This window comes from Python bivittatus, unplaced genomic scaffold (genome assembly GCF_059951505.1).
Source record: "Python bivittatus isolate LINGU-HERP-01145 unplaced genomic scaffold, Pbiv_v1 ctg000310_np1212, whole genome shotgun sequence".
Lineage (NCBI taxonomy): Eukaryota > Metazoa > Chordata > Lepidosauria > Squamata > Pythonidae > Python > Python bivittatus.
Window position 1 is genome coordinate 7,726,042 of NW_028277054.1, and position 21,266 is coordinate 7,747,307.

A 21,266-nucleotide genomic window follows, 5' to 3' on the forward strand; every position below is an offset into this window, starting at 1 on the left:
ATATGCCTAGACACAAAAGTTGCTAAGTTTTTGATTGTTTCCTTGTGGCCGGGAGTGATCTTTGCGTGTAGGTTTGCCAAGGCTCCGAGTAACCGACAGAGAGATGGAGAAGGTCAGTGATCCTGGAGCAAGTTGGAGGTGCCATCCTTTATTACCCTGGTGCAGATAGTCTTAGGGGGCTGGAATAAAGATAGTTTTCCTTTGGGGTTTCCTACGCCTTCGTACAGTGACAGTAACAGGAGATGGATCCAGGGGCATGCCTGGGACTGGATGTATCGTGCCAAACTGCAAGAATCAACATAAAAGGTTTATTATAATATATTACCCATTTTGCTTAAGTGGTGCCCTCACCAAATTTGGAAGGATAGAAGTCAAACCTATGGGGCAGTGTTTCTCAACTTTCGTAACTTGAAGATGTGTGGACTTCAACTCCCAGAATTCCCCAGCCAGCAAGGCTGGCTGGGGAATTCTGGGAGTTGAAGTCCACACATCTTCAAGTTGCCAAGGTTGAGAAACACTGCTATAGGGGCTCATACATTGCAATGAGAAGGCTTGTGGGATTGTGTATTTTCTATCCCTGTAAGACACCAGGAACTGTGGAGGATTCAACAACATACAAATCTAATTCCATCCCTCCCTCCCTCCCACATGCAAGCTGTAGCCAAGCTGATTCTCCCATTAGTACATTGCATTAGGACTGAATATAGTTTGTTTCATTCTGGCTTCAGATATGGGTTGAGTCCAGCCATTAAGGGTTGAAACCCATGGCTTATGGCACACAGGGCAGACCAAACCTATTGTGGCTTATTCAGTAATGTATTGTTAATCCAACGTGGTTTAGAGTATTGTGTGAGCCCAATGACTGAATACAATCTGAACTATTGGGTCGGGCCTGGCTGGGAAGGGAAGATCTACTCAGTCGTTATGCAATTTGGGTGACTTTGGATCAATCATGTCTTAGCCTCATATACCTCACAGAGTTATTGGAGTATGAAATATAAGTTGAGGGGAGAATCACATACGCTACTTTGACTTCCTAATAAGAAGGGCACGTTAGAAATACGACAAATACATCTCCTGGTCCTGACTGCTGCAGGAACACACCTGCGTAGTAGACTGTGTTAGGTTTATCCACCAACTTTAGATTTGCTCTCAGAAGTGCTTTTCCATCTTTTTGGAGGCCCAATGTTATGCCAAGTGTATTCACCAAACCCCAGAGTAGTACGTACCCTGTAAGGTGGACTCCACTTCCCAGCACCTGCCACGTTGAGAGCCCTGACACGGATCACATACACCGTGCCAGGAGTCAGGTTTTCCAAGTGCTCTTCTGTCTGTGAGCAAAACCAATGGATATTTTTTCCTTGGCCATCCAGCTTGGCCTCCTGCAGTTGCAGCTCATAGAAGGAAATCAACTCACCGTTTTGCGGGCCTGTCCAAGAGACCTGCACAGGAGAGACAATTGGAATTTGTACCAAAATCTGCTTTCCTACAAACCTAATTGCTTGCAGAAAAGTTGAGTCAACCCTCCTTTTATCTTCAGAAAGCTGGAGCATTGCTAATGAAAATGGGCCTATTTCTCCTCAGTAAGGGTGAAAGAAATGGAAGAAAACAAACCAGGAATTGGACTAGCAAGCCCTTGTGACTTTCCTGGTCGTAAACATCACTAGCTGGGTTCACTCTTCATGCTAAGCCATTCTGGAGTTCAGTTAGTTGGTTCCTGCTGCACACTATTATGATTTGTAAGCCACGGTTTATGGCTTATTCTCTTGTATGAACCAAACCACAGTGGCATCTTAGCAAACCACAGTTAAAAGAAACCATGGCTTAGTGCACTGTAGAACCCCATTCATTATGGACTGGCAACAATGGCCTAGAGTTTGATGTTACATGAGAACCAAGCTGTGGTGGCTTACTCAACAAACGATGATTAATAGAAATCCGGTTTCACCGTATGTGAATGGCAGAGTTTGTTCATCCACGAGCAGGAGGCCCACCTGAGCATTGATGGTGCTGACAGTGTGCTCCCGGATGACGGGCTGTGGTGGGAGTTCCACACACACAGGCGACTCCGATCCGCTGTCTGAGGCGCTGGTCTCCCCATCGCTTGCATCCAAGTTGACCAGGACGCTTTCATTCCTGGTGCTGCATTTAGAGTGGCTTGGTGGAGGCTGGCGGGCTTCTTTCTCTGGGACCTTCATGCCTGCCAGCAAGTCATCCAAGGTGTGAGGCAGACTGCTGGCTGAGTAGAGGATGTTCTTAGAGCTCTCCATCATGCTGCTCAGGCCACAGCTGGAGGTGTCGCTGCTCTCGCTGGTGAGCATAGTGTGATTTCTGTACAGCTGAAACTGAACGGAACAAGAAGAAGAAACATTTCCCCACCAAGAGGCAGAACTAACTTTTTCTCCTTTCCTCCTGGGGCATCTGCAGGGGGATCAAAAAAGGCAAGATGGCAGCTCCACCACATTGTTATATGCATTATGGTTTGATTTCATGGTCACGACTGCCATTTTTATTAATTTGATCCCCTTATGGATTTCCCCTCCCCTCCCCTCCCCTCCCCTCCCCTCCTCTTTCTTTCTTTCTTTCTTTCTTTCTTTCTTTCTTTCTTTCTTTCTTTCTTTCTTTCTTTCTTTCTTTCTTTCTTCCTTCCTTCCTTCCTTCCTTCCTTCCTTCCTTCCTTCCTTCCTTCCTTCCTTCCTTTCTCTCTCTCTCTCTCTCTCTCTGTCTTCCACCCTCCCTCCCTCCCTCCCCTTCCCTTCCCTTTCCTTTTAGTCTCCAAACTGAGGACAAACAAACTCATCTTGACTTTGTATCCCTGCCAAGGGTCACACTTGAGAGAACAAGCAATGGCAGAGCATGCAAAGTAGTCAGGGCAAAATTAAAAATTCAGATTTGACCCACATATGCTGAGCCCACAGGACACTTTAAGGCTTGATTAGAAAACTACTTTATGGTTCAGTGAGATTTCTAGGAGAGCCGGTATGGTGAAGGCATTGAAGTGGGACTGGGAAGACACAGATTGAAGGCCCCATTTGTCCTTTCCATGGGCAATTTGGAGGCAGTCATTCCCTCTTAGGCTACTCTACCTTGCAGGCTTGTTGTGGGATTCAAATAAGAGGAGTCTTGCCCCATCTAATTATATCCCAGGTAGGATGTAATTATACTTGGAAATAAAATATAGCTCTATTTCCTGAGCTTAATGATATATCACCTACCATTTTCTAGAGGGGTGAGGTCATGCCTTAAGAAAGGAAAGTTCTGATAAAGGTTCTTTATTGCAAGATATGATGATCAGCTCTGAATATGCTTGGACCTTTAAGGCTGCATCTGGTCACTGGAACGAGACAATGTGAACCCTTCAGATCATTACAAGGATAAGATCTCTAAGCTACAGACTTTTCAAACATTCTACCCTCACAGGATCCTTTCCATATATTAATGACTAAGGGTTAAGTCCACAGAGTTGAATTTTAGGAAGTACACTCAGTTCACAGCAAACTGGTGTGGATTGGAAGCAAACGATGCCACCCCCAGAACAATGGCACATAGAGATAGTGATGGTATAATGCTAGTGCTGCCCTTACATCATTGTGTCCCAAAATCTGATTTCAGTATTAAATTCAGTATTATGGTATTCGTGTGATGATGTGATCACACTCACTTCATTATCTGCTCTGCCTTTCCATCCCCATGGAGAAGGAGAAGGAGAAGGAGAAGGAGAAGGAGAAGGAGAAGGAGAAGGAGAAGGAGAAGGAGAAGGAGAAGGAGAAGGAGAAGGATTAATACTGATACAGGGTGGAGATTTGTAAGTCTACCATATCTTCACACCAGCAACACTACTGGAATCCAGAATTGTTTTCTCTCTCTCTCTCCTGCCCTGATGAAAAGGGGTCATCAGAACTCTAATCCTACTTTTCAGGAGAAAATCTCTTCTTCCCAAGTCACAGAGCTAGAGCTGACTTACCCCCACCAGATGCTTCAGTACTGACAGAAACAGCATCACATTGGGAGGTCTGTGGCTCTGGGGCCATGGCCCAGAAAGGTCACCCTTTGCTTATCCCTCATTATGCCACAGTGATGCCCCTCCCATTATGACCATGTGTGCCCATAAGGACAGGTGTGTGCCCTCCAAAGTCTGAGACCCAGAGTCCTTCATATGTGCACAGAGGGGCCAAATGAAGCCACGCAGCCACACACCCCCTTGAAATAAAGCATGCACACGCTTTGTATACACAGCTGTGACCCCGGGAGGTGCATTTCTACCAGTAAACTCCTGGTTGAAGAAGAGATCTGTGCTTCCTTATAGCATCTGAAGAGTCGGTGTGGCACAATCATAGGACAACCAGGGTGGGGAATCCGGGCTCACTGCGAGATCGTTGAACGCTTCTTGCAGTCACAGCCAGTAAAAGAAGCATAGAACTGTAGTTTGGCAAGACAATAGACTGCTCTGCTTCCTTTGCTGGAGAATGGACACTGCATGTAGCAAAGGGGGTGATTTCCCTGCCTTTTGCTCGTGTGTGTGTGTTTGTCTTCTCTGTTCAGCTGCCTTTTCCACTGGCACCATTCCAGGTTGGGCTTGGCTTTGCCTTTTGAATCGATGGCAAATATTCAGCCTTTGATGACTAATATGCTGGTTTTTACTTTCTGACTCAAAAGCATAGATCCAATCCAAAGAAACATCCAAAAACCAAGAAAACCCCCGCTCTGGGATTGCTTGTTTAATTATGTATTAAATTTATATAGCTTCTCATCTCATCCAGGGGACTCTGGGTGGCACACAAGAATTAAAATAACAAAACCAAACAATCACAACAATTAAAAACAAAACCATTAAAATACGATTAAAACAGTTAAACCCATAATAAAACAAAAAACACGGGCAAGTGCATTCTGAACTTACAGAAAAATATAACCATTTAATATAACCATTTAGATCAGTGTTTCTCAACCTTGGGAACTTTAAGATGTATGGACTTCAACTCCATGCTGGCTGGGGAATTCTGGGAGTTGAAGTCCACACATCTTAAAGTTCCCAAAGTTGAGAAACACTGATTTAGATTATAGTTGCTGTCACAGGTTTTGGGGGGAGAGGTTTGAGGGTGGGTGGCGAAAAGCATATGCATGTAACTGGCAAGTGAGCTGAATTAGGCTTTGTTAGTATGATTTAAAAAACCCCCAAACCAAATGGAAACCAGATCCCAAAAGGGCAGTAGTGGCTGATAAGAACCATCCTGTTTGAAGGATCTGCAAATTTCATCAAGTTCAAAATGCACGGCTCCCTTCTAGGCAACACAACTTATTTGATGTCTATTTTTGGAAGGATCAAGACGACCAACTGTAGTGGATCATTGTTCTGACTCTTTTGGAGGAATTCCTGTGTCTGGATTCATCCGACTAGGCTAAAATAGATCTCGGTAGTTTGTAGCTCAGTGTACTATGAGGTCTTTGGGGTGCCCAGGGAGGGGTGGCACCTCTGGTGGAGGGACCTGCCATGCCCTTTTTAGGGTTGCTCATTCATCTTGGGTCCCCGCCTGGTGCTCAGCTCTCACCTGTGGCTCCAAATAGCTGTAACATGCACAGTGGCCACACCCGGTAAACCATCTTAGCAGACAGGCCAAACCAGGTGAGGGTAACTGACGGGTCTTTGACCCTCCGTGAGGTAGAGAATTTGTCTATCCCAGCATGTGAAGTCTGGCCCTGGCAAATGGAGTGGAGGAGACCGATCAATGGTCCAACAGTCAGGAAGGCAGGCCCAGCAGGTATTGTGGAACACTAAAGGTATGACAAAACACTTAGATATCCTGGTCATCCACTGCGGCAGGCAAAGTCTCCAGACATAACGGTTCTCCAGGACACTGGATTCAGGTCTCTATAGCGAGAGAATGGGACTGCCTCTGGGCAACATCTGTTCCCCTTAAAACTCTATCACGCACAGGTTTCTGTTGGGCAATTCTTCTTCATCTGCAATTCATCTGCAATTCGAAGTCCACCATCAGCCACCCAAATTCACTGGGCTGACTTTGGGCCAGTCACTAGGTCTGAGCCCAACCTACCTCACAAGGCTGTTGTGGGGAGGAAAAATAGGAAGGAATTCTATGTATGCTGCCTTGAGTGCCTGGAGGAAAGGTGAGCTATAATCTAACAAATGAACGAATAAAGGAGGCAGATAGTGCTGCAAATTTATTTTAGCAATAGAAAGAATACAAGGGAGAGGGGTACAAACCCTTTCAATACACAAACCGCTCTTCATTCTGTTGCTATAGCTGATTTTCTCTATTCCTGGCTCACCTTCAGCACCGTAAAGAAAAAAAAAAGGAAAAAATCTCCTAATTCCTTTTAATATTAAAGATTTTATATTCGGTCTGGCTTTCTTTGTGAACTTGGCTCTTAAAATATTGATGTTTGCTGCCTTTTCACAATCCAAATGTGGGTTTTTGTTTGAGTGACAGCTAAACTGCCTCCAACACTGAATATGCCTGGTTTTGCCCTGTGAACTGATATTTGGGAACTGGCACTTTCTGGATCCTCACTGATAACAAGCTTTCTTTTGCCTTAGCCCTCTGTTTATTTGCACAGAAAAGAATGTTGCAATCAATAAAAATAACTAGTGCTAACCGGTCTTTTATGGACCCCCATTTCCCCAAAGCTGGCGACTTCCCTGCTTCCGTCACTGTTCCAGGGCATAAGTTAAGAATTGAAGCGGGGGTAGGAGATACCCCCTCAATCTAGCTCCATTTCAGTTTTTCTCACTCTGTACAACTGGCAAGTTCAGAGGGTGAGAACTGCTGTTTTCTTGCCTGGACCAGGTCTGAACTTGCTTCTCCCCCTCCCGGAGGCCAACTCCAAACAGCTGCCCAGGTAATCAGTAACTGAGCACCCAAGTCTCAAAGGTTTCTCCCCTTCTGTGCTTGAATACATTTGCTGAACCTGCACCTGTTTTTGCAGGAGAGAGCGATCCCCTGACCCCTGTCCTCCCCTTTCCCCCCCTCCTGCTCTAAGTAGTTCCTTTATTTTGGCGAGATGTCTTCGGCCTGTTTCATAGCCCACCACTGATGAAAGGCCTTCTGGATTCTCCCGTGTGGAAAATCCCAAAGACCCAAGGGAAACCAGAATCGGAACCCCAAGAGTGGGTTTGCCTGACATGCTCACCCCGATTGACTTAACCATGGTTAACTCGATTGACCCAATTTTCTGGATTTGCATGACAATTTGACGGTGTTCACATGAGAGGTTTACGGAGGTCCATTCAAGACAAACCTGCTGCATTCACACAACACACTAAGCCAGGTTAGTATTTAACATACGATGGGTTTTAGGGCTTAGGGCGTGGTGCAAAGAGAGCTGGCATGACTTGCTCATGCTGGTGGGACATCCTTCACAGAACAGCTTAACCCCGTCATTTCCTGTGATACCCTACTAAAATGCAGTTGGACAGTTTGTGGTTCGGTGCCCTGTCCAAACTCAGCCAATCACACTCTCTCTCTTTCACATACACACACATTCTAAGTGCGTGTGTGTGTTTTTAAGCAAAGCCTGACTCTTGCCTTTGTAACATTTGCATGAAAGCTGCAGGTTTTTTGTTTTTGTTTAGTTCAGCCCAAATTGCGGAGGAATCAGCTAATATTCTAGCTGATTAACTGGCCAAGGCTCTCTGCATGAGAGTCAACAGCTCCTTTGCTTATCAGACACAATTTGGTGTTGTGGTTAGGCAGTCCTGCTGTAGTTTGGGGAGGGCCCTGGCAGATCTGGAAAGAGCTAAGCAGGATGGGACCTGGTTAGTACTTGGATGGGACATCACCAGGAAATCCCAGGATGGTAGGCGAGGCCAGAAAGCTGAAACATCATCCTCAGAGAAGGAACACAAACTACAGGCATACCTTGGCGATATTGCGGGTTTGGTTCCAGACCACCGCAATAAAGCAAATATCACAATAAAGCGAGTCAAATGTTTGGGTTTCCCAGTGCATATAAAAGTCATCTTTACATTATCCTGTAGTTTATTAAGTGTACGACAGCATTATGTCTAAAAAAAACAACGTCCACACCATGATTAAAAATACTCTATTGCTAGAAAATGCTGATCGCCATCTGCTTCATAATAATGAAAAAGTTTGAAATGTTGTGAGAATGACCAAAATGTGACCCAGAGACACGAAGGGAGCAAATGCTGTTGGAAAAATGGTGCCGACAGACTTGCTCCAGGCAGGGTTGCGGCAAACCTTCAATTTGTCAAACAAAACCAAAAAAAACAAAATACAACACACACACCCCGCAATATCTGCGAAACGCAAAGCACAATAAAACGAGGTACGCCTGTACTTCTGTACGCGAGTGGGTACATAAAGCCACCAGGAGCTGAAGACTTTATCCTTGAGAGGGGACTGCAATTTGTTCAGGGGGTCTCAAACGGGTGTGAGTGTGTGTGTGTGTGGACTTGTGTGGCGATCGGCTCCTCCTCTTTCGCTCGCGCGAGGTTCTCGGCTCGCAGGTGCGCCCTCAGGTGCCCCGGACAATGGTCTCTTTGAGAAAGCAGCCGGGCTGAGCGGGCGGAGGGAGGGGGGGAGAAGAGCTGCTCGGGCGCTTCCCTCGCCAAGCGACGCCCCTCTAAGAAGGCACATTTCCAGGCGGCGGCGGCGGCGACTTCGCAGCCCCCTTGCATGGCGGGGGGGTCTTTGGAAGGAGAAAGCCGAGGTCCCCAAGAGGAGCCTGCTGGACTGGGACAAGGGCCCACGGCGAAGCATTCGGGTCCCAGCCCTTCCTCCCCCCCACGCCCCACCCCGCTGGCGCCCTCTCTCCCTCTCACTGCAGCCGCCTAACCTAGGCAACGGGACTCCTGGGCTTCTCGCCGGCTCTGCGAGGTCCGTCCGACGGCTCCCCCGCAGCTCGACCGCGCGTCGCTCGGAGGTCGAGGGCCCTGGAAGATGCCGGGCGCAGCAACGATGGAGACCCAAACGGCTCTGGTTGGGCCCTTCCAGCAGGGTGCTCGGCGCTGCAGGGATGAGATGCGCGCTCGCTCCCTAATTTAGGAACCCTTAAAAAAAAAAATCTCTGTCCATCTGCGAAGGAAAGGCCAAGATCCCGGCCTTGGGTTCCCCTCTTGGGATCCGTCCCGACGTTCCAGCTGGTCGTGGAACCCCGGGAATTCGGCGTCGCCCCCCCCCCCCCGCAGCCCCGCTTGCTCCCCCCTCGCTTTAGGGACGGAATGTTGAAAAAGCCAAAGCCCCGCCCCCACCGTGTAGTCCCGCCCCTCGCCCCCTCGCTTTCTCCCCTTCCCCGTTCTTCCCTTCCTCTCTCTCGACCGGGACCTGCCCGGTCGCAGCCGCTGCCGCCTCTCGGGTCTCCTCCGGGGTTCGTTCGTTGTCTCCCCCGCCCCCCCGCCGCCCGCGACCGTCCCAGCAGGATCAGCTGTTGCGGCCAGAAGCGCTTCTCCGCCCGCGGTGCCTCCCGCCCCGGCGATGAAGAGCGCGCCCCCCGGGCTGGAAGAAAGCGAGTCCCCCGCGGCCGTGCAGATTCGCCCCGCAGCGGAGAGCGAGGTGAGGGTGTTCGATCGCCCCGCAGTCGGGGCTACAGCCTCGCTTCTCCCGAAAACCCGGTTCTTTGGAGAGCCAGTTTTGCCCTGCCTGGGTCACAAAAGCTCGAGTGTGTGTGCATGCGTGTAAGAGTTTGTGGGAGCGAATCCCCAGCGACCTTTTCGACCTCCGTACCTTAGTGTCAGAAACAAAGATGCTACTAACCCTTTTAAAGCTGGTTTAGGCTCAGTTACTGAATTAACTCGGTTTCTCAATTTGCATTATTGAACGAGAAAGTAGCCAAGGGGCCTGGTCCCCGCTAAATCACGCTAGAAACGAACTAGGATAAAAACAGGTTACTGATCTGTTACTGTGAAACTCACCTGGAAGGCAGCCTCTTTCCTCAGATGGGCAAAAGAACCAGTTTGTTCCATAACAATCCAGTTGCTTGCATGTCCCAAAGCTGGATTAACCCTTGGCTATTCTGCTCCCCATCTGCTAACTAACTTTGGCTGGCTTTCAGGAGAGCTGGACATTTCTTTAGAAAGTGAGGCACATCACTCAGGATTGGTTTGGCATAATAGCTCCCAAAGGGGTAAGATCTAAATGTTTCAATGTCTCCCTGTGTGCGGGGTTTGAGAAGGGGGAGAATTCAGAGAAAGTTTATCTCCTGATAAGGATCCTTAGCTATTTCATGAAGGTGAAGTAACTGTTAGATTCCACGGCACTGATTTGCCCATGATAGCAGTGCAATCCCGCTAGAATAAATTGCTCTCCTTCTAATGCCACTTAGATGTAATATTGCTTATCTCATGGCTTTCTGAATTAATTCATTTTTAATTAATTAGCTTGGCAATCCAATTTTAATTACTTACAGTAGCTCAGGAAACCTTCTGCCCTTGATTCTATAAGCCATTCTAGTCTTTTGTCCAGTGTTTCTCAACCTTGGCAACTTTAAGACATGTGGACTTCGACTCCCAGAATTCCCCAGCCAGCAGTTAGTTCCATGGCTGGCTGGGGAATTCTGGGAATTGAAGTTCACATGTCTTAAAGTTGCCAAGGTTGAGAAACACTGCTTTAGTCAGAGGCACCATGTTGGACTTGCAATACTTCAGGATCCCACTAAGTGGCAAGCAAAGAGCCATGGAAAATTCTAACCCTTTGCCGCCATCTAGTGACCCTTTGGAATATTGCAGCCTGTATTTGGTAGTGATGGCCAAAATTGGACTCCCGATTCAGGTGCCCCTTCTCCTGCAGGTGATTCCTGGCAGGCTTATCTGATACTTATTTTTATATTTATTGATATTTCAAGTTTGTCACCACCCATCTCACAGTAGAGCGACTCTGGGCGGTTTGCAATAAAAAGGACAATTAAATAGATGATTAATTAATCTCTTTTAGATAAATTAATAAAATTAAGTAAAATAAGTAAAATAGAATAGATATTAATTAAAATGCATTAAAATACAACAATATTTTATGTTTCTGAAATTGGGTTCAGACAGCACACGAAACCTGAAACCCAGGTGATCAAAATACAGTTCTGCGTTCATTTATCATGCTGTGTCCAAACAAATAAATCATGCCATGGTTTCATATGATAACCTGGTCCATGCAGCTTGCTAAAATAATGGCTAGGTTCCCTGAACATGATAAAATACTAACCTTTTCAATCACTAGACTAGAATGTTATATGAATCTAGCTAAAGTAGGGGTGAATGAAGGAATTCTTCCATTTCCAAGCTTAATCTTTCTTTTTGAGTACTTTCCTAAAATGGAACCTAATATATGAATGTCTCTGCATTTTGAATATATTCTTCCCAGTAGAAACAGCTTTCACTGGTTGGAATTGCTAGATACCCCCAAATGTATGAACTTTCTGCTCAAGTCCTAAACTGTACCAGACCTTCTGAGTGGATTCACATCACTTGCTTGATTTTTGGATCTAGGTTCACATCACCCACTGGATAAAATAGCTCCAAATGCTATTTTATACAAAATGCTGAGTCATCTAAGCCACAACAGCGCCCGAACCTCAATGAAAACTCACCAGATTTAGCACGTTATGCCAATGGGGTGCAACCATGTTGTATGAACGGAGCCTCCAATATATTTTAGGATAAAAGTTTAGGGAGGAAAATTCTACTTTTACAGCTGTGGTTGGCCGGGCAATTGAGCTGTCCTTTGAAATTTGATGTCCTTGTTTGAAAAGTGACTCATCTGATGGAGCTAAAGGTAAAAAAAAAGGAAATGTTTCCCTAGCAAGTTAAAGAGGTAAGAGGAACTCAGTGGGATCAAGCCAAAGGCCACGCCGGTCTGCAATTTGGTTCCCACAATGGCACACAAGATGCAACAGGATATGTGCGACAGGGCGCCTCCAGCAACGGAGGCCCCGACCTGATTTGCACATTGGGAAAGCAGGTTGTGGAACTATGATTCATTGAATTATTCACAACTTGCTAAACCACAAACTTTGCTTTCTAAAATGTAAGGCCTTGATTCACTTATGTTTACTCAAAAGCAAGCAGTATCACGCTGTGGCCTCTTGGAATGCATGAATGTACGAACCAAGCTGTCAACAACACAATAAAAGAATTAGCAGTTTATGAGCCCACCTTACATTATAAGGAGGAAGAATAGATGGGGTTTGATCGAAATCTACAATATCAGCGTAGAAGCTTTGGCTAAAATCAGCTATTGATTTTAAAAGTTGATGGGGGCAAAATTGCCTTCAAACCGGAAAAAGCTTTTATGGACTTTATTAAGGTGCACCCCTTTCTTGTGTGAGGGTTGCTTTCATTTCTCTCCTTCCTCATAAAGATCCAAGAGCTGTATGTGATTCTCCTCTGGTTACTTCAGAACAACCCTAGGAGGTAGGCTCTCAAAAAGTCCCCTGCTGGTCTTCATGTATGATGATTGATTTGATCTTCACCTAGAGCCACTACACCACACTGGCTGGCTCTAGCTGGCACCCTCCCCACCCCCTTGTTAAAATTCTCTTTAGTCTGCACTTGGAAGTATAATATTACACATTGGGGAAAAATGTGCATTACACAAATGGGATTTATAGCCATGCTGCCATATGGACTGTTCCAGAATAAAGTTCCAGACAGGCAGAGCTGGATTGATGCCCTAAGCACAGCTCCACAATGGTGCCCCTTGACGGAAGTGAAACTCTCGTGCCACGAGATGGAAACAAATGTGTTATCTGATGATGCCTACAAACCAAACTTTTAAACTCCAGTCACTCCCCGTGCTAAAGAAAACGTTTTTTAAACAATGCAGATTAAAGTCAAACACGGCAGAGAAGGACATCTACAAAAAGTTTGATTAAAGTTGAGCTTGGCAGTGGAAGAGTTAAGGGCATGATGGGAGGGGGGAACCGGTGGTGCCCCTCCTTCCCTTGGTGCCCTAAACATGTGCTTATTTTGCTTAATGGTTAATCCAGGCAAGCTATCTTCCAGGAAACTCCATTCCCCCATAACACTGGGCATGTTCTTTCCTCAACTGCTGCTTTTGGGTCATGGGTGTGTGTGTGTGAGGGAGACTAGGTACTGTCAATCTGCCACAGCAAATCTTGCGATTCCTCCCAGCTTGCTGACCACTGCTTCTTGTGCCTGAATGGTGCTATTTCAGCCACAGAGTGGCAATGTGTTTTGCTGGATTAATCTAGGATGCTCAAGGCAAGTCAGGCTTTAGCATCCTGCCCTATGCATTAGGGCTGCATGTGTTCAAAAATGATTTGGAAGAAGGGCTTTGATCCTTGCGCGAGCACAATACCTCTTTGACAGTCATTGAAGCAGCCTGATGTTTTTTAGGCTACAATGGAAAAATAATTGGGAAGGCCAAACTATTTCTTGGAGAATGAATGAATGAATCCCAAAGCAGCCAAAACATGTGTGTGTGTAGGTGTATGATAGGATCTGCCTACTGCAGATATAGAAATTGAGATGTATGTACACACACACACACATACAGTATGTGTGTAAGTGTGTGAGTGTTTCAACCCCAAATGTATTTCAGCCCCAGTGCTTAAATCCTAGGTGTTTTTTCAGGCAATGGACTTTTGGCTGTTCCTTTCCTAGCCTTGAGTGGCTGGGATATCCCTACCAATAGAAGAGAATATGTGTAACTCAGGGCTGAACTGTGGCATCCTTGGGGTTCTCTGAGCTTAGTTGTTTTCTTGCAAACTAGGTAACATCTTCACTGCTAGAATGGAATGGAGTTTGCTCTCTGTTTATATACAGTGGCTTGCCCTGCCTGTGTTGGTGGGGGTTTTTTCCCCCTGGGTAGTTCCTTGATTGGGGTTTTGTTTACTGCTTGATTGTATATCTGGTGATAATCTTGGTGTTAATCTCTGCTTATCTAGGTGATGATTGCTGCTGAGGAGATGTTCTGGTCTTTTGTTTCCTTTTTATTGTCTCTTTTGAGTAGTGTGTAGATGTTGTTTATCTCTATGTGCCTGTGGAGGGCTACCTTGTCTATCTGTGCCAGATTTAGATAAAAATTCTGCCTGCATTCAGAATTGCAGTATCCCTCCCGTCTCATCATCTTCAGCTCTTGCACCAGGGGGCAGCCTTTTAAACCATGGTTACACCTCTATTACTATTTGCCGCAGGGTGTAAACTAACACCCTACGCCCTAGATGTCCTTCTACCCCAAGGTTGCCCAACTTCCATTAACTCAAGGGCTCCCCCTTGTTTTATGCAGCATGTGAAAGAGACTCCCAAAAGTTCATGCAATGGGGGGTAAAGTAATCCCCTGAAACTTCTGCAAAGCGTAAGGCATCCATTTTGCTCTAGAACCGTCCCCCAAACTAAAACAAAAACAAAAACCTGACAACTGAAAAAAAGAAATGGTAAAAGTTTTAGCCCTGGCACTCAGGTGGAATTTTGTGAGCTATAAAAGGAATACCGGTCGATTTTGGCCTGCACCATTAAGTCTGCTCTACCAAGTCTGAGAAAAGGAGACTTCTATCATTCTTCCTTTCTGCCCTTAGGACTTGCAGACTGATCCCAAAGGCCCCTTAGCCTGAAGAGCTGGCTTTCCAAACAGACAGCCGAGCAGCTTTGATGACTGATTGCTTTTGAAATGGCTGAAAAAGATGGTGAGTTGAACTGTAGAAAGAGAGAAGGAAGGGATAACCCTACATCTTCCCCCCTTTTCCTCCTCTAAACCCTCAGCCCTCCCAGTGCTCTGCCTAATTGGAGCAGGACTTAAAGATGAACATTTCAGGCATCTAAGGAGAGGTCCAAGGCTGCTTGTCTGCTCACAAGGGAGACCACTGGCACCTTCTCTCCAGCAGCCTGTGGTCTTCTCCAGGGGACAAATTCCACAGGCTGAGCTGATGTGGCTGCGGACAGAGCACAATTCCAGTTTTGTAAAGGCTGAAAGGCTGTCCCTGGAGAAAGTTCCAGGGCCACGCAAAGGGAGAGAAGGGGTATTGTCGAAGGCTTTCACGGCCGGAATATGTTGGCTGGTGTGGGTCTTCCGGGCTGTGTGGCCGTGTTCTGGAAGTTTTGTTTCCTAATGTTTCGCCAGCATCAGATGCTGGCGAAACGTTAGGAAACAAAACTTCCAGAACACGGCCACACAGCCCGGAAGACGCACACCAGCCATCGGAGAGAAGGGGCTTTAAAGTTGGCCCTCAACAGTTTATTATTTGATTGATTGATTATGTGTACAGTGACCATCTTTTCTTGAAAAACATAAAGGACAGACCTGAAAAAGGGGTAAATCTGAAAGAGGTTCATAACGATCATTTTTTAAAATGGTTTATGTTTATAATTTTGCTTTACCAAGGAGAATTCAGGAGCCAAACCAAGGAAAACTTTACAAAAAACACGTATTCTAATAAAAATATCTCAAATCAAACAGTATATGTAAATTTAGTTTAAACAGATAATTCAATTTCCATCTTTTTCACCTGAATGTGAAAGACTGTGCATTAAGTGGTACATTTGTAGGGTAAAAGTTAAAGGACCAAAGTAAAGGACAACAGTGGCTTTTTGAAAAATAAAATACATCTAAAGGAGAGCTTTCTGAAATAAAGGGCTGTCCTTTATAATAAAGGAGAGATGGTCACTGTAATTGTATGCCATCAAGCTGGTGTTGACTCTTAGCAGCCACACAGATAGATTTTCTAAGAGGATCAGTCCCCAACCTGATCCTTCTGCTTCTATTTATTTACTCCAGCTTATATGCTACTCCAGTTGTAAGGATGCTGAATAACTAATAATAAACCGAGACAGAGTAAAAAATGGACAAAAATCAATTAAAAATTCTTAGCCCTAGAGAACAGCCTGAACAAATTCAAACTGAGCTGGTCACAGTCTTCTGCACTATAGTGATGTTTATTACATGCCTACTTAAATCATGATCATTATTTCTAAAAGTACATTACATTAACACAGATGTCCTCCTTTGCCTGGTGCCCTCCAGTTCCCAGAATTCCTAGCCAGCCACTGGCCAACTGCTGCTTCTGTAGCATCCATAAGGGGGTCAAAAAAGTCAGTGTGGTGGCCATAATTGTACCAGCTGCTGTGCTGGTTTGGAATTTTGAATGACCATTCTAACATATTGGGAGAATAGCTACTTGGGGACAGTCAAATCAGTGCATGTGAATTTTCTGCAATTCTGTATCTCTTATGTCCTCCTCTTGGGGATGGTTAAGTGGTGAATCTGCAAAGGTGGGCAATATGTAACTCTCCAGAGGATGCTGAACACAAGCACCCATCAGTCAAGCCAGCATGCCCAGTGGTGAGGGGTGTGGGGAACGACAGTTCAGCAACACCTGGAGAGCTGTGCATTGTCCTGCTTTAGTTTGCTGCAGTTGCCTCGAAGCCAGGGTTTCCCAAGAAGACTTCTGGGATTTGAAGTCCACACATTTGAGAATTGCCCAGGTTGGGAATCACTGCTGTAGGCTGTAAGAGGGCCAGTTTGGTGTGGCAGTGAAGGTGCTGGCCTAGAAACCAGGAGACTATGAATTCTAGGCCTCCCTTAGGCATGAAAGCCAGTTGGGGGACTTTGGGCCAGTTTCTCTCTCTCAGCCTGGCCCACCCCGGCCCACCCCACCCCACAGGGTTGTTGTTGTGGGGAAAACAGGAGGCAAGAGTATCAGGTATGTTTGCTGCTTTGAGTTATATATAAAAAGGGTTATATATTAAAAAAATTAAATATTGTTTGGGACAATAAAATATTGTTTATCTGGAACTTCATACTTTAGACCTGGTTCACACATACTAAACTATATCATATGGCTTGTTTGCTTTTGGCTTGGCATGGTAGATCAACCCATCCTTGTGGCCTTCATATGGGGTGTGAACCAGCTTGTTTAGCCAGCCATGGTGACAAACATCCTAGGTTGGCATTATGTATGAAGGTGGGCCCGGTCACCCTGGAGGCTTGCCATGTTTCTTCATTTCCTCTCCCCAGTTCAAGGGAAACCCTCTCTCTGGTAGTCATGATAGCTGGGGACCTGTTTCTCATCACCAGTTTCTGCCTGACAGGGACAGCTCTGAGCTTTGCTCTCTGATGATCTCTTTCAGGAGGCCTTAAAACGTGCAGCTGGACTCTGCCTAAAGTCATGGCAGTGGGAGCCAGTGGCTTTCTGCTCTTGGCTGGAATTGGGGCTGGACTCTGGGCAATAGGTAAGATTGAGTCAGAGAGGGATTGTTCATGATGTACAATGAAACCAGTGATTCTCAGCTGCAGGTTGTCAGGAACGGGGATATGTACGGAAGTGAGAAATGCTCTTTCTATCCAGATAGACTGCAATAGTTACAGTCTATCAGCTTCATTAAAAGTCTTTGCAATGATCTTGCAAGAAATGGCCATCATGTTCATGTTAGGCTACATCTGCCTTGGAACATCAGGGTTATGTACAGTCATAATCAGTTGAGAAAGACCCTGTGTGAATGAGTCACATTTAATAACAAGCTACCACTGGGAGACTCCAGAGTGGAAGAGACATTTCCAGGGGTCTCCCCATTGTGAACGGCAAGCATTACCTTCTGTAGCACATGGATTTTGCTGCTGTTGTCGCTGTCTCCATCTGAGCAATGTTCTAATCAACCTTGTTATCTCCCACTGCAGTAGCATCTGTGCTTGGAAGTGAAAAGGAAAGCTTATATGTTGGTGAGTAGGTCACTGAGGGCTGTGGGTTCTTCCACCTTCCACCTCCTATGACATAGATTCACCTTTTCCACCCTGAAGCCTTCAGGAGTGGTGGGATTACAGCTCCTCAAATTCCCAGCCAGCCTAACTAAAAAAGTGGCTCCCAAATGTGATAGCTTAGCAACCTCTGGAGAACTACAGGTTCCCTACTCTTGCTGTAACTGATGGGATCAGCCAGCCTACCTGGGGCAATAAGGAAAGTGGGATGTGGCAAGGATGGCCCTATCTTATGACTCCACTTTGTTCTGTTCAGTTCAGGTGAATACCGAGGACCTGCGCTTGACTGTGTATGATGAGAATGAAGGAAAATGGAGGCTCCTTTGTTCTTCCTCCTCTGATGCTCAGGTGGCAGCTCTCAGCTGTGAGGAGATGGGATTTGTCAGGTACACCAAGAACATGGCTGTGATGACAAGGTCTATAGGGGCTTGAGATGTCCACAGGGGCCTGTGGGAGGTACATCACACTAAGATGCATTGTTTGAATTGATATATATACCAAAGAGGCCATCTTCCCCACCTTTGGCAGTCTTGAAATGCAATCCCCATCATCCTGAGCCAGCGTAGCAAATACCTGAGAAGTGAGAACTTTGTTGGGCTCAGCTTGTCACAAAAAAGAGAAAAACTGCATCGGTGGGAATTTCTTCTGTGATGCAACTGTTTCTTACCCAGAATTTCCCAGTGTTTTAATCCAATCTTGAGATCATTTTGTTTCTCCTCCACCCCCCAGCGTTATATTCCCTTCTAGCTCTGCTTCAACAGTTGCACATTAGCATGGTTGTAGTGGTTTCATGCATGCATTTCCCTTTTCAGATGCCAGTAGTATATAATTATTGAGGATAGGCCAAGGTTGCGGACTCGAGCCCCTTTCTCCATGTGAACAAGCTTTGCACTTGCATAATGCATGAAAAGAGCAACAGTGGTGATAGCAGTCAACCAGGCTTGGGTGGGAGGTTGGAGTCCAGTACTGAGGGGTGTGGGCAAAGGTAGCCTGGTTTAAGTCAACACAGGCAACTGGCTGGGCTTACAAGTGGACAGAGTTGGTCCTATTGATCCAACCTGATTCCAGCTCTTACTAAGCTCTAACGCTCAGATCTTTTTGTGCCAATATGGGATTGTCCCCAGAGGTAAGGTGGAATTCAGATTCACTGGAATCAACTTGTTGGTCAACTTGCTAAATAAAATTGGATCTGCGCTGTATAAACATACTGTCATCTTAAAAAATCGGTGTGGTGCCACCATCAAAGGAGGGAAGAAGAGCTGTCAATTAGTGACAGAGGACCTGGAGAATGTCAGAGGCTCCGTCCTTAACATCTGAATCAACTCTGAAGGATCTCTGATAACAGGCCTGTGAAAGTCATCGATCTGTACTGATTTCTGTTTCAACTGAGGCTAATAACTTTAGCTAGTGATCACTTGGCACCTTATTGGCTATCAGGGCTCACACACATTCATAGCTCTCTTAGAAGGAATCCCATAAACATGCACCAAGAACAGTGGGTCAGAAATTAGTGGAGACATCTCCCAAAGAAAGGTTTTCCCAAAGCTACAGCTACTTTGGGCTCAGTGCTGCAGCCTACCAAGCATGAAAAACACTGTACTGGAATGCAGCCTTACCAAGTCATTGGTTAATGCTGATTTTCTTTGGGTTTGTCCCCATTCCAGGTCTCTCTCCCATTCGGTCCTGGATGCAGACAGTGTAGGTGCCAATGGAACATCAGGCTACTTCTGCGTGGATGAGTCTCGCCTGCCTTTTGTGCGAAGGCTCAGAGAGGCCATCTTTGTGTGGTAAGGCACTGAGCTAGCACTCCATTGGATTCATCCCACCTCTCCTTTGCTTAAATACTTAGACCTTCCCAACCTTGAATGTACACGATATGCTGCAAACATCTATTATTTCTAGCCAGCATGGCCAGTGGGCAAGAATAATGGGAACTGCAGTCTAAATACATGTAGCAATTCCTAAGTCTGAACACTTCTGAGTAAAGGAATGCATTTTTTAATTTATTTAGCTAATTGATATAGCCGCCCATCTCACTGAGCATGACTTTGGGCAGCATACAACCAACAATAACAATTAAAACAATATAACCCATTAAAATAATTAACCATAATTAAAAAATAAAAACCAAGATGCGGGAGAATAACAATCATCTAAAAAGAATATAGCCACCTTGCAAGCTCTTCATGGGATCCCCAAGGTCACATTTTAAGGGTTTTCCGGAATTCTAGGAGGGATGGGGCTAACCTCACCTCGTGGAGGAATGATGTTCCACAGGACAGGAGCCACAGCCAAAAACACATGTCTTCTGGGTCCCATCAGATGGAACTCCTTGGCAGACCGGACCTGCAACATACACCTCCTGCTGGACCTGATGGGATGGGTGTAATTGGGAAGAGGCGGTCCCTCAAATAACCTGGTCCTGTTGCCCACTTCCTGCTTTATCAGAAACGTAGTCTGCTGTGCTCCAGATGTTATGGATAATTTCCATCAACTCCAGCTAGGATGGATATGATTAAGGATTGTGGGAGTTCAAAGCATCTTGAGAGCATGAAGTTGTTTTGGTGCAGTCATGAAGAATAACTTTTGGTCCAGGACTTGATTAGAAGTGACATGATATAGCCACCTTTCCTAAATTGTCTTGTCTTTGCATGAAGTCTGTGGTGAAAGATCACTGGGATCTAAATGTAATCAGTCCATCATCATTTAAGAGAATCAAAATCAGGATAATAAATGTGTCCAACAGAAAGTTCAAACCGCAAGAATCTGGACTACACACTTTCTTGATAATGCCTCTTACTTCTTCTCCCATACATTTGAATTTTCTTCTCTTTCTTACAGTGAATGTCTGACAGGCCGGTTCCTGGCAACCCTCTGCCAAGGTATGGAAATTGCAAACTATTTCAAGGGTATCTTTCTCTGCCCCCTTCCTCTCCAATCCATTCTTTCTCACCCTGACCTTTCTCCAAATATTTCTCAGTTCTTCTTTGCTTACTCAGATGCTACATCCAACTTTCCTGTCTTCTGATTTGCTCAGATCTAGACTGTCCTTTGGAGCTTGTTAGTTTCAGCCCAAGGGCTCAGCTAGGTTATTCTGATATCCTTGGTACTCATGAAGAAGGTTTTAGTGTGATGTCCTGAAGGTATGTGGGATGCAAAGTTGCATCAGAACAGGTATTAACTATTGTACGCTTTACAGATTGTGGACGCAGAAAGTTGTCTGTGGACCGGATTGTAGGTGGCCAAGATGCCAGTTTGGGTAAATGGCCCTGGCAAGTCAGCCTACGTTATGATGGGACACATCTTTGTGGTGGCTCTGTCATCTCCAATGAATGGGTTGTTACAGCGGCTCACTGCTTTCCAGAGTAAGTCCCAGACTAGATATATGTTTAGAATGATATCCAGGTTTGCAATGTTGCTAGTTCTTAAGGTTTGAGCATATATTTCTGGGTGCTCACTAGGGATGTATATAAACTGTTGATGAGCCATTTCAGAGTTCAGAAGTGCCCTCCAGATGTGTAGGTTTCAATCCCCAGAATTCTAAGCAAAAGCCATGCCAGCTGGGGAATTCAAGGAACTGAAAGC

At 45.7% G+C, this 21,266-nt stretch overlaps 2 protein-coding genes across 2 annotated transcripts in view; one reads left to right on the forward strand and one right to left on the reverse strand.

Moving 5' to 3' along the window:
• Positions 1-11,595, reverse strand: FNDC8 (fibronectin type III domain containing 8). The gene is made up of 4 exons (XM_088140216.1): positions 11,560-11,595; positions 1,995-2,345; positions 1,230-1,442; positions 1-285 (listed from the first exon to the last, which is right to left on the reverse strand). Exons 1-4 carry the CDS (start codon positions 11,593-11,595, stop codon positions 172-174), a joined length of 714 nt encoding a protein of 237 aa, XP_087996342.1. The 3' UTR covers positions 1-171.
• Positions 9,305-21,266, forward strand: part of HPN (hepsin) — a 20,051-nt gene continuing 8,089 nt past the window's right edge. Inside the window, exons 1-8 of the mRNA XM_007432206.3 lie at positions 9,305-9,533; positions 14,509-14,616; positions 17,057-17,158; positions 17,604-17,645; positions 17,938-18,067; positions 19,346-19,468; positions 20,523-20,563; positions 20,881-21,046. Coding sequence (XP_007432268.2) covers positions 14,601-14,616; positions 17,057-17,158; positions 17,604-17,645; positions 17,938-18,067; positions 19,346-19,468; positions 20,523-20,563; positions 20,881-21,046 — 620 coding nt within the window. The 5' untranslated portion in view covers positions 9,305-9,533; positions 14,509-14,600. The remainder of the gene's footprint in view (positions 9,534-14,508; positions 14,617-17,056; positions 17,159-17,603; positions 17,646-17,937; positions 18,068-19,345; positions 19,469-20,522; positions 20,564-20,880; positions 21,047-21,266) is intronic.

What these genes read in the sequence shown, in the direction of transcription:
- FNDC8 (XM_088140216.1), bottom strand. Translation starts at nt 11,595, where the DNA reads ATGGTTGCACCCCATTGGCATAACGTGCTAAATCTG. An exon ending in GGCATAACGTGCTAAATCTG is followed by an intron (nt 2,346 to 11,559) that starts GTGAGTTTTCAT and finishes TGTTCCGTTCAG; the next exon opens with TTTCAGCTGTACAGAAATCA. An exon ending in AGTGGAGTCCACCTTACAGG is followed by an intron (nt 286 to 1,229) that starts GTACGTACTACT and finishes TGATTCTTGCAG; the next exon opens with TTTGGCACGATACATCCAGT.